We start from the raw sequence: 15,428 nt of genomic DNA, 5'->3' as shown, positions 1-15,428 counted from the left end.
TTTACAACTAAAATTATGTCAATATGGTTTGTGAAGTATAATGTTTGCAACAAAAATGAATGTCTATATGGTTTGGTTTCATTTGTATGAATGTATGATTGCCAATGTCATACGTGATAATTTAATAAAGGTATTTCTTGTTTAAACAAAGACAAAATCCAACAGGAAATTAACTAACTTTTATTTTTTAAGGAAAAAATTGGTCCATCCAGTTTCAAAACAGATCTGTAGGTGGCTTTCCCTTTCTGTCTCCCTTTTCTACTCCATCTGAGGTAAACCACTTCAGAGTCAAGTCAAAGTACATTCTGCTAGGCCTATGGCTTCTTCTAGAGCCTTTTTCAAGTGTCTTCACTCTAAATCCATTCTAGAGACAGCTACATGATCTTTTGTTCATACCTTCACAAAACATTATAAAATGGATGCCTTTTCCAGAGCCAGAGCAGCTTTTGCTAAAACCATTCTTTAAGGTATGTTGGATGTCAGCTGTGTTCCTCCAACCTCCACACTTTTTCCTTGAAAACTTAGGAAATCATACCATAAGTCAGTGATGCTGCAATGAAGAACATAGTACAGTTGTGCAAGACCTTACCATAACAGTAGATGCTTGAGTAGATCACTGTTGAAGTATATGCACCCGCCATCCTTGTCCCAGTTTTATTTCCTTTTCCTTTATTCTTGGTTGAGGAGAGTTGTCCTGCTTTTTATCCACTTTATGTCTGAATCAGTCCTCTAAGTATGAGCCTCTTTTCCCATGTATAGGAAATCGGTTGAGGATTTTCCCACCCACTAGTCCTTTAAGTGCCAGCAGGTAGTCTCTTGCATAGGTTGAAGATCAGATGTATAGCATGAGAGGAAGGTGCCTTACCTTCTATAGACTAGTAGTATGTACGTCATCCTTGGCAGTGTACATCCCAGTACTGCAACAGTGATCTATTTGATGGTTTACTGTTATGGTATGTAATATCCATTGGGGGGGGGGTCAGAGGAATGTGAAATCAGTAGTAGTATGTAATGAGATCCAAGAAATTGAACTTAAAATGACCTGCTTTCACTCCATGTTCATAACTAACTTCAAAAAAAAAGATTTTCTTCTGCAATGGATAATACAGTGGAAACTGTAACATTATATTGGAGATCTGCAGTACACTTCACAGTACAGAAACATGAGATTACCCAAAGTACAGCTTTAGCAGTGCATTATCAGAAACAATAAGGGAAAGTAATTTCCAAGTCTTCTCTCTTGTCAGACATTTCTATAGAGTTTTGGAGCTTATGTAATTTGTATAATAGCATTTAACAGTACTAATGAATTCATTGTTTACATGTAAAGTCTAACCAATCTGTATAAAAACTAGTTATTATTCTGTTAAAACTTTCATTGTTAAGTTGGCTTTGTAATGAAATGAGTTCCCATAATGTTGTTTTGAAATTACTTGTGTATCTTTGTCAAGTCCGACTGGGATAGATACCCTTTTTCAGCAGAGAAATTATGATTTGGGGAGACACTTGAGTCCATATATGCGAGATGTTTTTTATGAATGGGTCCAGGTTTCCCCAGGGTAACTCAACTGCTTTATGAGATGCTCAGGTACAGTGGCCTGCTGGGTCTCCTTTATATTGTTCAAAAGTAAGAGGATTAAATTTTAAGGTCAGGAAAGGCTGCAAATTTTAAGAGTTTACATTCGGATCTGTCACCCAAAGAAGATGCATTGCAAAACTTTGACTGACCCTTGCTATTAGTAATGCATACTTATTTCATAAAAATGAATATATTTGTGTCAAACCTTGTGTAATGTTAAAAAAAAAAAAAGTGGAAAAATGCAGAATCAACCCCCTACAAGCTATGCAATGCAGCTGAGAAATGGCACACTTTCACAAATTACTCATTACGTTTTTAGCTTAAAAAAATGGCATATAAAAATTTGCAGGAAAAAGAGACCACATTTCAACATACCTGATACATGCTTAAACTGTAAAATTAAATAAATATACCATTGCAAAATCATTATAGTATAGAAGGAAAGAGGGTATTTACTAATAGCAGCAGTAACTAAAACAGTGCCGCTGTGTAGCTGGGTCATGCATGCACAGCAGGGGTAGTTGTCAGTAACGCTACTTTTGTTTCAATTACTGCTGTGCGCTGTAAGTAACTTTTGCTACTGTGTTTTTGTCCGTTTTTCATCAAAGGAAATTGGTTCACTACTACTATGCCAACAAGGAGACTAATTCTACAGCATTGGCAACCTCATCCTTGACATCTATTCCTAGGGGAGTGGTGGAATTAGTTCTCAGAGGCATGTACAGGAACCATGAAGATGAAGACTAGTAAAGCTTTTATTATCATTGCTGATGTAAAAAAATGAGTCTGTAGAACTGTGACTTGAAATAAGATAATTCACTTGAACTGTTTGCAGAAATTTTCCTTCCCCCACTTAGTTCTGAGTACCTAATACATCCCTTTACCTTATCAGTTGTTTGACCCTCCTGTTTTCCCTTCTCTTCTTTACAGTTTTTACCCCCTTATCTTTTCTTCCATTACATAATGCAAGTTATGGGTTAGGCTTTGTGAATTTTTTATGAAATGAAAACAATTAAAAACATTGTTCCTTGGTTGTTTGGGGCGATTTGATGATCTCTTGTTTCAAGTGTTGTATCCTTTCCTTTCTGCCATCCTTAAGATTATGTGTATATGGAGATGTAGCCAGAATTAAAATATCATTTTTGTTTTAAATCATGGAAAAGATGGGTTTTTTTTGTAACTGGAATGAAATATGTTAAATTCACTTTGGCATTGATATTCATTTTGTACCAGAAGTAAAAACTTGTATTTTGTTTTGACATTTATAATTCAAAGCTGTCTTTCTCCGTCTGTCTCTGTCTGAGATACCTGTCAACTGTAGTGAAAGGGACCTGGACAAAGCCTTAAATAATGAGGGACAAATGCCCAAAAACAGAGACAGATTTTAAATATTACACTTTTTGAAGAATTTAAAGTTGCTGGAATAACAAGTATTGTGTTGGCATGTATTTTCTGGAGAACATGAAGTCTGAAACTCAAATGTATAACATTTAGTGATTTCAGGCATCACTGATTTGCCAGAAAATGCATAAATTTTATGAGGAACAGGCTAAATACATGAGTCAAAAATCTGGACACTTGAGAGGTATGGGGGTGTGCGTGTGTGTTGGTTTGTGGAGAGACATGTCCTGCAAGTATGTACACAAATACAGCTTCACATTTATTTGTTAGTATTTCTTATGTACATTTGGTAGTTTTTAATTACATCTATAACTTTTGTTTATCTTTTTTATGTCTACCTTTGAATTTATTTTTTTTTTTACTTCCAGGTTACTAAGCAGTGAGTCACGCTCTGGAGCCCTAAAAGCTGTTGTTAGAGAGGTAACGAGCAATACAGAAAAGAAGCACTTTTTGGAAGTAAGTGGGTCTTGGCTTCTTAACTTTTTGGAAAGGCAGGGGGAATTGTAATACTCAAATGTCTTATGATAACTGTCTAGTCACTTCAGTGTGGTAGTATTTCTTTGCCATCTGTCACTAGAGCTGAAGAATGCAAATTGGCAGAGGTAGTGTGCTAGTCATTTCATGTGGGGTACCCAGTTATACAAGTTCTTTTGTGCAGAAAAATGTTATGGTTCATGCTTCCTTTAGCATTTTTTGGGGATAGACTCCCATGCTACTGAGAAAATTGCAAGACTGCAGTTCCAAAACACTATGAAAAGACTGGGAGAATGAATGATTGATTATCCTAGTAGTTGTCTTCCAAGGGAAGAAAAGAGAAGACAACTTTTGTCCATCTGAGAATAATGTGAATTAAGACATAGCATCTGTTTTGTTCCTTTTTCAGTTTGTCTCGTACAGTTGGCAATGCAATGTGCTCACCATATCAGCACACTGTCAGCAGTCCTTAGGTTATTGCTGTCACCACAGGTGATGGTGCTGTGTTGAAAATTAGATTTTTCTGCTGTATTTGTCAGGACTGAGCATGCTTAATGTTGGTGCCATGATGCATCTAAGTGGTTACCGATTCCTATCATGTTGGATTATCAGGAGTTAACTAGGTAAGACCCAGCCATTAGAGATGATATTTTTAAGGATGAACTTCAGAAAAAGTGTGATCTAATTAAGTGACTTGGTGAGTGAGAGCAGTGATCCCAGTTCTGTAGATTTCTCACAGCTCACTACCATAACCACTACTAGCTAAGCTGCTCTGACCTTTGTCTTAGCTCAAGTGACAGTAGTACTTGTATAACACCTTGGGCATTTGATTCATGTGACCACTTACTGGTAGTTACCTGATGAAACTAAAAAACTCAGCCATTTTAAAGGGATCTTTTCTCTACACTCTACCCCTTTACTTTGGCATCTTTTCCAGTGACCAAGATAATTAATCAGTCTGGACCCCAAGGTGGCTGTACACTGATCAACAGGATGATTTGTGAAACTGTGTGGGGGGGGGGGCATTGAAACTGTCAGTTTGGGTAAAATTCGGTCAGCTAGTAGTTACTCTGCTTTGAATGCCAACAAAGTAGAAATTTGGAGAACCTGAGGGAAAATCAGCCAGAAAGGGAGGAGAAAACTCTGGCTTGGAATAATCCTGCAGCTGTTCATCAAAAAGTGGTTTAAGTTTCAGCTATGGTGCAGGAGGTGGGTTCCGGTAATTTAGAGGAAAAAAATTAAGACATACTCAGAGGTATTTAAAAGAAATGAAAAACTAAAGAAATGGGCTTGGATGATAGGAAGTTTGGTCGACATCTGTTTAATTGACCACATTTGGTAAGCTATACATATAGTCAATAGGTGTGTGCGATTGACGCTCCTCGCATAGTAGAACATTCTTTTTCTCTGCGATCTTAAAGTTAGTCTATATAATTAGAGGGGTGAGGGACGGGTATTTATTTTTTTTTAAGTAATATTTGCATGCGCCAAGAAGCAACCTCAGTGCATGTGTACTGGGAAGTCTGTTTCCATTTTCGATGTAGAGCGGTTTACCTTCAGGATGTCTACATTCATGTTAGTTGACCAAGTGAAGGTAAATTAGAAGAATATATTGACTCAAATAACAAAAGGCTGGACAACATAGATGCTTTAACTATTCAGATGAACTGATAAAACTGCAAAAACAAAGGTTGAATTGAAAAGGCTGGATGAGCATGAAGTTTCTCAAGAAGGTACACCAAGCATAAGAAAGGCAAATTTATCCCAGCAGTCAAGGAATGTTAAGAAGCAGGCATGAGATTCAAGCTCTGTATTCAGCTGCCTTTAGAATATTTTTTCCTGTAGGATCAGACTTTTTTTATTAGAGTAGGCTAAGGAGGGAAAAAAAGTGTATCCAACAAAGTGTGTGTCAGCAAGCAGAAGGGGAGTCTCCTCATTCTTCTGACAACTTTGCCAGTTAAACCTTTCATAGTGTTCCAAAGGAAAATGCTTGAGAGAGGAGAAAAAAGCACAGGAGTGGACTGAAAAATTAGGAATACTTTGGACTTGAACAAGAAACTGGTGTTGAGAGCTGATGGTCATGAAGATCAGAAACACTGAAATTAGTTAATAAATGGGCAACTGTAAAGCATCAGTTCCATTGGATATAGGAATGGACATGTGAAATATGGCTTTGCAAGAAAAAGTGGCTTTGAAAGACTGGAGGCTTGTTGACATTGTTAAAAGTTGCTGGTTAACTATAAAGCATATATCCCACTTTGTTATATTGTAAAGCAGGTTTCTATAGTGTGCACTCAGGAGTGTATTAAATGTGAGTTCTGGTAGTCTTAACAGTGACTGCTATATATGTTAATGATACTAAGGCAAGCATCTATTTTTTTCTTAGTTGTAAGATAAATGTGCTTTACACTGAAAAGAAGAAAAACTAGACAGCTAGATAGAAGCAAGTTAAAGTTAATATAATGTGATCTTGGGCTGCTGGATGGCGATGAGGTGGAGAAGTGTATTGATCATATATGTAGAATTAAGGTAATTTCTGTTTTTGCAGAGAAAAATGACTGTTTTTGCCTTGGGCTTTAGACAAGGATTTCGATTTAAGAAGATAGGCTTGGAAAAAAAAATGCTGAAAGGTATGAAAATAGTATGTTTCTTACATCTGCACATTCATTAGAGCTTTTCCATTAGCAAATGTTCTCAAGTGAGAGACAAGAAGTCTACAGGTGCAGGTAGTTGGCCACTGAAAGTCTACATTGTGCTGCAAGTGAAATTTACAGATTTTTTCATGTATCTGTAAAAGTTGTTAGTTGTGTTTCTCCTCATTGCTGAAAACTTTTATTTGGAGGTAAGCTGTGTGCACGTGCAATCAATTAATTTTGAGAGTTCTGAGTACTCTCTGCTGAGAGAAATATAATATTAAAGGTACAGTGACAAGCAGTTCAGTGAAAAAGTTTGAAACTTTGGCAAGTGAATAAAAAAGTAGTATCTTCCCCAGTAACTGTAGTACTTCAGTGCATTTAATAGAACAGTGCAGAATTTAGTTTATTTAAGGGTATCCAGTGTACTGGGGCTAAACGCTAATGTTCACTGAAAGCATGCACACTATTTTTTCAGATCTGGGAGAGAGGAATAGATAGGATAAAGGAAAAGACTGCAATTACTGTGCATGAAAATGCAGGCAATAACTTGCATTTCATTATGGGTAACATTTATTGTAGATTAATCCGAGAGTTTAGCTATTAATTTGGGCCAACTGCTCCTATCTAGAGGTGTAAACTTCATTTTTTGGATGGGGATGTGGGTTCTGAAAATGTATTTATTTTGTTTTGTTTCAGTGAAAACAAACAAAAACAATCTTGAAAATGTGAAATAGGGTCATTTGGAGATGAGAAGAAGCAACTTAATAAATGACCAGCCTGCCAGACATTAGTATGTGCACGTTTGCCAAAGTTGAAAATACTTATTCAGAAGAACGGTCTTGTATTGTAGCTGGGAGTAATAGCTTTATGCCATAATGGCTATTCTGTTATCCATATCATGGAAAGTAAATGTCTTTATAAGTATAGTCAAAAAGCAAATGTATTCTGTAATTAATGTTGTTATATTGTACTGTATATTATATGTAATAGATTATATGTTATATTATAATTAGAAAATATAGGGTGCAAATAGCAATGTTGTAAGTGACACATTTGGATGAAAATGCATATGTGAATTTGGTGAAGAATGGATTTTTAGGGTGGATATTCAGCACAATGTCAGGGACAACTAAAAAGGGGAGTAATAGTACTGATTGTTAGAGGGGCTTCAATAGTGATAGAGGAGGGAGGAAAAATGACAATAATGGTAGATTTGTGGTAAGAAGGGGCTTGTTGGCAAGGGAGGATGATTATGCTGGCATGTATTTATATTCCACCAAAAGCCGCTATTATGGAGCTTTAGAAAAGTTTGGGAGAAATGATCTGTTTTCAGCAGGAAATATTTATGGGTGGGGACTAGAACTTAATCTGCAGTTGCAAATATGTATCGGGTACCTAGTAGGAAAATATAACAAAGGGTAGACTTCTGAAAAAATATATGAAAGTATTTCGTGTGGAAGATGTAAATTCAGTAGTAGGGACTTGGACAGAATATGCATATTATTCCCTAAGGTATAATAACTGGGCTTAACTGGATAGAAATTATATTTCACAGGAGCTTATGCATGTAAGTGAAAGCTTTGACACGTACCTATTCCAGATCGTGCACTGGTAAAAAATAAGAGGCAGGGTAATGAGGTAAAAATGAGTCACTGGCACTTTCCTATTTACCTGTTAAATGAGAGGAGTTTAAGGAGTGAGAGCTGTTAGATAGAAATTTCAAAAGGATAGTTGCTGAGTGTAATACAACAAACAGAAAGAGGTATTGTGAAGAGATGATAGAAATTATTCAAAAAGGCTGACAAGGATTTTAAGTATTGCAGAATAAGTGGAATCTCACAGGAAAAAGCAGAGGAGCCACTTGCAGAGTGCTAAAGGGAAATGAGAGTATTTGGGTAATATGCATGAGTACATCAATGCTAATCTTTTTGGCACTGATTTTGAGTTTGGAGTTTTCTGCCTATAGCCCCCCAGGCATGAGTGTGTCTTTGTCAATGCCTGCACTGAATGATCCTACAGCAGTGGGTCTTGATGCCATTGCTTTACAGGCACCTGTGTCAGGGAAGTTCAGAGCAAAGATCTTGGCACTGAGTGCCTTGGTGCTGATGCAGGTCAGGCATGGGCTCTGTGTCATAGCTGGCATTGTGGAAATGCTCCCCCTCCCTTTGGTGCCTGTTTTACTAATGACCTTGGTTATAGACCATTAATGCTTAGTGTATGAGCCTCTCCCAAATCTGTGGCACCAGGCCAGAAAATCAGAAGGTGTCTAACAGAAATGTAGACAAGAGTTTGAGCTAAATTCTGCCTCTGCTTTTTCCTCTTTGGCAGTGCCACTGTAAAGTGGCTCTGTAAGTGATTGTGCTAAAGGAATTACACTGGTTCCCTGTGACAGTCTTTTGAGCCACACACTTAAGGAGAAGAGGCTGATTATATCCAGTCCTTCTCATCACTAACCAAGTTTCGGAAGATCCTACAGTTGATGCAAGAAAAGAAAGCAGATCACCTTCTTGTCATCTCCAGCATTAGTTTTGTAGGAGGCATTTAGATTGACCATCTTAGCCTTTCTGAAAGGTACATGCAGACAAGGTGGTAGCTCTGGTCTGTAAAGAAGCATGGAAGGAACCTGAAATTGTACCTCTTTCCTAGAAAAATGTAAATGATCTTCAGCCTAAGGATTTGAACTTTTGGGTGCTGAATCCCATAGTAGACTTTTTCGTCACTATTGTAACTCTAAAAAAAATCATTTCAAACCCACAGAGCCCAGTGGGCCATTTTGCATAGAAATTGTAAAAGGAGGTGGGCCATTTTGGAAAGTAGGTCTACACATCCACCACCTTTACACTCTGGACACTTATCTACCTGGCACGTGCTGAAATTTGAGATTCCTTTTTATTGAAGATGCCCAAGAAGCTGGAACAGATGTCAGAGGCACAGCTGAAAAGGAAAGTTTCTGCTCGGTTATCTACTGTGTCTTCCTTGGGTAACTTTAACATGTGTTATCTTATAATGGAGTGGATAGTACAGTGCAAGTGTCAATTATGTACAGTCGTATCTAGCTTTTACCTTATAATTTTTTTCAGAGAATCCCAAAGTGACATTTCGTAATGCCTCAGCAGTGGCTCAGACCTCCTTGTACCACAGTCAAAGAAAAAATGGAGGAGAGTGAAAAGGTAGGTTAAATCTTTACAGGCGTGGGTATCAAACTGTCACTCCTCACTGCTCCATTTCTGGGATGTAGAAGTCCCATGTTAGATGTGGTTGTGTGGCCAGCAACAAAGTCTACCAAGGAAAGAGCCAACATGAATGTGGTGATGGCTTTTGTGATACTTATAATCTAATGATAGGAATTCTCACCAGACCCAGGAGTTCTACACTCTTCCGACTAAGGGTCAGCAGGAAGATTCCGGAGTACTTGCCTGACAGATGTACTCTGGAGGCAGTTTGTGAGGGACTACTATCCATCCACCTGCCAGCAAGAAAGACTACCACATGCAATGAGTTATTGGATGTAGTATCCAGAGGTTATGTAAGCCCTTTTTTATCCCCACTTCAGATGTATTCCTTTACCATTCACAGTGTTCCATTTTTTAAGAAGAGAGAGTCACTAAAAGTCTAAATGATTCTTTCTTTAAAAATAGCCATCTAGGAGGTCCCACTGGTTCAGGGAGGGTATAAAATTTTACTACAGATTCATTTATTTGGCACTGATTAAGGACCGCATGTCTGTTCTAGATCTAAGCAGCCATTTAATTCCAAAACAGGAGTTCCTGATGGTGTGATTGATTCTTCCTTGCATTTTCAGTAGGTGATTGGATGTACTCTTTGGACCTCCAAGATGCATACCCTGACACTTCAAGGTAGGGGGCCAGTAATTATTTGTTTCTTGCTTTTCCTAACTGTTTGGCCCAGGGTATTTGTACAGTGCACAGCTCCTTTTGCAGCAAGGCAAAGACTGCAGGGCATCAAGGGCAATCCATACTTAGAAGAATTGCTTCTCACTGCTCCAACTTTAGGGAAGCTAATATCTGCCTGGCAGTGTCTACTGTAGCAATTTCAGTCTTTGGTTCATAGGTTGGTACTAGGCTATCGGCCCTAGGGCCTATACAAGCCTAGCCATAACAATTCTCTGGCTATTTCTTCCCACAATATTTACTTCCCTGGACCCCTGTCTAGCAGGGTGACTGACGTGATCCCCGGTGTGAATTTCCTTATCTCCCATACAATCGTCAAGGTTCCTTTTGAAGAGAGCCAAAGAGGTACTCTGCTTGACATGTATGGGCAGTCTATTCCAGAGTCTGGGAAGTCTCTGGGTCAGGAACCTATCCCTCCAGCATGTTTTGTTCATTGTGATAAAGTTTAGATCCCTGGAGCATGTGGCTCTGAGGGATTGGGAATTTAGGTGTTGCATGTCCAACAGCTCTGGGTTTGACATTGTCTTGTATGTTAAGCAGAGGTCGCCTCTGAGTAGACTATATGCGACAGAGTATAGCCGGAGGTTTTTTTTTTTTTGACTGTCAGCATAGGGCATCTGCTTTAGGCCTGTGATTCTTTTAGTGAGGTGTTTCTGCATCCTTTCCAGTTGTTGCAGATGTCTTGAGAGGTACATACCAAACTGGGCATTGTATTCTTTAATGGGTCTAATGAGGGATGAGTACAGTGGGACAATGACCTCCTTTTTCCTGGATGAAAAGCCCTTAGTGATGAGGTGTGCCACATAGAAGGATTTCTTGACTGTTGTGGCAATGTGGTTATCAAAGGTGAAACCACTGTTCACCTGTGTCCCTAAGTCTCTTATCACACTTTCAGTGTTTAGTGCACTGCCACGTATGTGGTAATTCACGGGTACATGTTTTTTGCCAAAGGGGATAACTATACATTTCTTGTCATTGAGCTTGAGCCCATGGCTCTGGCACCAAGCATCTGTTTCTATAAGGACCTTTTGTAGAATATCCACATCATTTGGGGATTTAATAGTGGCTCCCAGTTTGCAGTCATCTGTGAACTTTGTTAGCCAGAGTCCTTTAGTGTTGGCCTGTACTTCAGAGAAGTAGATGCCAAACAAGAGTGGTCCCAGGACTGAACCCTGAGGTACTCTACTTGTCTGGAGATGGATTTGGTGTCGGCTACTTTTACAGTGTAGGTTCTGTCAGTAAGCCAGTTGGCAACCCATCGAGTGATGTAGGGATTAATGCCCAGCTTAGTAAGTTAATCTATGATTCCAGAGTGGGGGATGGTGTTGAAGGCCTTGGCGAGGTCCAGATAGGCTGTGTGGACCTCTTTACCCTTGTCCACAGCTCTGGAGACTGATTAGAAGAAGTCAGTTAGGTTCAGGAGACAAGATCTGCCCTTCATGAACCCAAACTGGGTGGGGGTCTAGTGTTTGAAGGTTACCAATGTCTTTGTTTATAAGTTCCATGGTAGCACGTTCCATGGCCTTGCAGATCAAGCTCGTCAGATGGATGGAGCAGTAGTTCCCAGGATCCAAGGTGGATCACCCTTGTGCAGTGGGATAACTGTAGCTGTGCGCCACTCAGTGGGCATGAAGCTTGAGGTGAGCCTATGATTAAACAAGACACTTAGGTGAGGTGCCAGTTCATTTTGTAGTTCATGTAAGTACATAGCCTGGGATGTTGTCTGGTCCCATGAATGCTGTATTCTTAGCTTTGGAGAGTGCAGGTTTTACCTGTGTGGCCGGTATTACCTGAATTTGGCAATCTTTTGATATTGAGATGGGCCCTTTGGGGTTGAGAGGGGGGTGAAGTTGGCACTGAATCTATCTGCCAGGATATTGGCAGTATCCTTGGGATCAGTATATTTAATGCCCTTCTGTTGTAGCTCAGAGCAGATTTGAGCATTGCCATTTAGGTTCTTGACATAGCTATAGAATGTCTTGTGGTTGTCTTTGGAATCTTTGGCAATTTTATTTTCGTAACTAGCTTTGGAGGATTTTGAGGGATTTCAGCTTCTTACTGAGGCTGGTTAGGGAGCATTTTTGCAACCTGGGATTTTCCTCTTTTCTGCAACAGTTTCTACCATTTGTTGTAAAGTTTGTTTATGGCAGGGGACCACCAGATTGACTTACATTTTTTTTTTTTTTGGAGGCGAGCGTCTTGGTTCTCTTTGGGATGGCACAATTCATGCACGAGTGGATGTACTCGTACAGTGCCTTAGTGTAGGATTCAGCAGTCAAACTTTCAGTTCCCATCTGCATCGGTGTCATGAAGTTTGTCACTTCTGACGTGATTAGCATGAAGTTGGCTTTGGAGAAGTTTTTTTACAGAGGTTTCTTTACTGGGGGGTGGTTTATGGATGTCAAGGGTGATTAGCTTATGGTCAGACCTGACCAACGAGGGGATGACCTTAGGTGTGGAGCATCGACTTCCCATGTTGGTAATGACTAGGTCTAGGATATTGGAGCCCCTGGTGGGACTATGGATTAGTTGATCCAGGGCATTGGAATTTATGAATTCCAGGAATCGTTGGGCAAAGGTGTTGGTACATGAGTAGTTTTCCCAGTTAATGGCAGAGTAGTTGAAATCACTCAGTATTAGGGTGTTTGGTTGTATCTTAATATTTTCCAGTATGTTTAGAAAGGTGTAGTGAGAATCTTGGGGCATGGTGGGGGGATCTGTAGCAAGCTACAGTTTGGATTGCAGTCTTACCCAGTGTTAGTTGCACCTGAAGAATTTCATACGCATTGTGTTGGGCAACTAGCCTGGTAGTGTAAATATCCTTGGTGAATATGGACACTCCTCCACCTTTAGTGTTTTGGTCCTGGTTTGGTGGCCGAAAAGTGTGGTAAGAGTTGTAGCCTGGTATTGCAGGGGTGCTCTCTGGAGCCTTGAACCAGATATCAGTTACTGCACAGATGTCGATGTTCTCCATTTTTGGGAGTTCCTCGAGAGAGTGCATTTTGAGGTTTAGACTTCTAACATTGAGTAGCATTACCTTTAGATTTTGCATGCTTGTACCTGTTATAGTGGTGGTTTTGTCCTTTGAACTTTGCCTAAAAAGGTGCTATTGGGATGGCAAGAGCCTTAGCCAGTAACCTGAATCCCAGGGGCGACAGGTGCAGACCATCTCTGGCAAAGGATCGTGGTCTGTCGATCATGTCGTCCCAGGCAGACAGATACTGGATCCTCTTTGAATGACACCAGAAGCTTAGCCAATTATTGAAGTCAATCATTTGTTCTTATACTGTGATATAATTCTGGGTGAAGGCAGGATGCTACTCAGGGGTAGGGTCATACCTGCCTGGGCCACATGATCTGAGAGCTCTTCCATGTCTCTTTTTCATGTAGTCCAAGGAGGTATGTCTCAAGTCATTCACTCCAACATGGACAATGACAGAGCCATATTTGTACTTTTTGTGGAGTGACTTGAGTGTATGCATTATGTGGCAGATCCTGGCACCCGACAGGCAGCTGACTGTAATTTTCTCCTTGTTCAGCCTGGTGAGTGGGACATCAGTGTGCCTGACTATAGAGTCACCTATGACTCAAGTGTTGGGTATGTTGTCTTGCCTTAGGGGCTGCTGTTGGGTGGCACGCTGGTGGTGTGAGCTATGTGATACTTTGGTTGTGATTGGTGTTTGTGTTTCAGCTTCAGAGGTCCTTGCGGTTTGGGCAGGTTACTGTTAAGGGCCTCCGCATATGAGGGTTTAGTGTTGCTATGTTTCGGTGTTGGTGGTGTGGGTTTTAAAGGGCTATGTGTTGCTTGAGGTGTAGTGCGTGTTAACCTTCTCTTCCTGACTGTCTAGCACAATTTTGGGTGGAGAGAGCTTTTTTTTTTAAGTACAAGAGCTGTTTTCCCTTACCTTAGCAAGGTACTTTGCAGTTGTAGGCTGTTTAGTGCCTACGATTAATTTCTCCTTATTAACTAGGAGAGTTGAGTGTTTGTATCAGTTTAAGGCTTCCTAGTGCTTTCCAGCAGGTTTTAGAGCAAGTGCTAGTCACAGGGATGCTTAAAGATAAGATGAAAAAAAATGGTTTATCCTAAACACTGCAGTGTGCACCAGAGGAGTTAGATGTGAAAGTAGATAACTTAAAGTTTTACCTGTCTAAAAAGTTAAGTTTTAGTAGAGAGTTACTGTTTTTAATACAGCAAGGTAGATTGAAAGAGGGTGGTTACTTTTGTATTCTGGTACTATGGAATACAGTAGAATGGCCAATAAAGTTAAATAGTTGAAGGGGAGTGATTTCACAAAATGATAATTTTGCACTTATTCACACAAGCCAGTAAAAGCAGGGAGGAAATGAGATATATGGCCAAATTAACATAAGGGCAGGCAACTAGAAAGACAGTGGTGTTTAAGAACACAATAGTAACCGGGAGGGTGGGGGAAAATTTCTGCCTGACTCACAAGAGACAGAGCTGTGGTTTCTTTTTAAGTTTTAATATGCAGTTTAAAGCAGAATACAATTAAAACACAAGGTAAAGAAAACATCACAGTATTCAAAAAGTAAAAGGCAAAAAAGTAATACAAAATACAACAAATAAAAAGCAAACTAACCTTTCCCTCACAGCAAAGTGTAGCAGAGTCTGGGTGAGCTTTTCTAGTAAAGCTTTGGAGATCAAAGTAAATCTTACCAGATGATAGTATATATAGGTCATTTGCTGGACACACTACTTCTCAAGGTCAGTCTCCAAAAGTGGATTCCTTCCATTATTGAGATAGCATCCAAGATCTTTCATTCCTAACCAGTGTTGGTGATGAAATGCTTTAGGACTTTGAATCTGTTGTTGGCTACACTCCTCCCTCTACCGTTTGTGGGGAGCCACATTAGAGTTCTCCATTTGTCCTTGTAGACTAAATTGAAGCTGTGACTCAGACTTAATGTTGCATCATATCAGAAATTGCATATGTAGGAGGCATGTGGCTTGGTAGCTTCTTGAATCCTGTGAGCAGCCCGTTCAAGATCCCAACCCCCCCAGGCGACTATTGGTGTGGATGTCTCCGCCATTAGGAGGGGGAGCATTTTCAAAAGCAGATAGTACCATGGTATGTAGTCATGGAACAAAGACAGCCTGTACATCAGCATCCTGAAAATGAGCAGTCCTCCATCTGCAAGCATTTTAAGATTGCCTTCTTCAAGAGGTGATTGGCATAAACTGAGACAACTTGGTAGTGGTGTGGTATCTCAAAGTTAGGTGGAGCATATTCCCTTCCTCTCTGTCAAGAGGCAGTGGGGAGTGGGCAGTGTTCTCAGAGTGCTTTTTCATTTCTGCTCACAGTCCTGGAAAAGTTAGTTGTTTCTTGGAGAGATTCAGATGATATCATGCAGATGCCACAAGAGTGGTTCATGAGATGGATGGTGGTGAAGTCTTTTTTCCATTGT

General features: G+C 39.8%; 1 protein-coding gene across 1 annotated transcript in view; it reads left to right on the top strand.

Moving 5' to 3' along the window:
- APEH (acylaminoacyl-peptide hydrolase) overlaps positions 1 to 15,428 on the top strand; it is a 2,062,145-nt gene that overhangs the window by 330,746 nt on the left and 1,715,971 nt on the right. The window contains exon 4 of the mRNA XM_044078262.1: positions 3,349 to 3,436. Within this exon, the coding sequence (XP_043934197.1) occupies positions 3,349 to 3,436 (88 nt within the window). The remainder of the gene's footprint in view (positions 1 to 3,348; positions 3,437 to 15,428) is intronic.

Source organism: Protopterus annectens, chromosome 7.part0 (assembly GCF_019279795.1).
Source record: "Protopterus annectens isolate FY-2018-M chromosome 7.part0, PAN1.0, whole genome shotgun sequence".
NCBI lineage: Eukaryota > Metazoa > Chordata > Ceratodontiformes > Protopteridae > Protopterus > Protopterus annectens.
The sequence above is the reverse complement of the archived record's forward strand: the minus strand, read 5'-3'. Positions and strand labels throughout refer to the sequence as shown.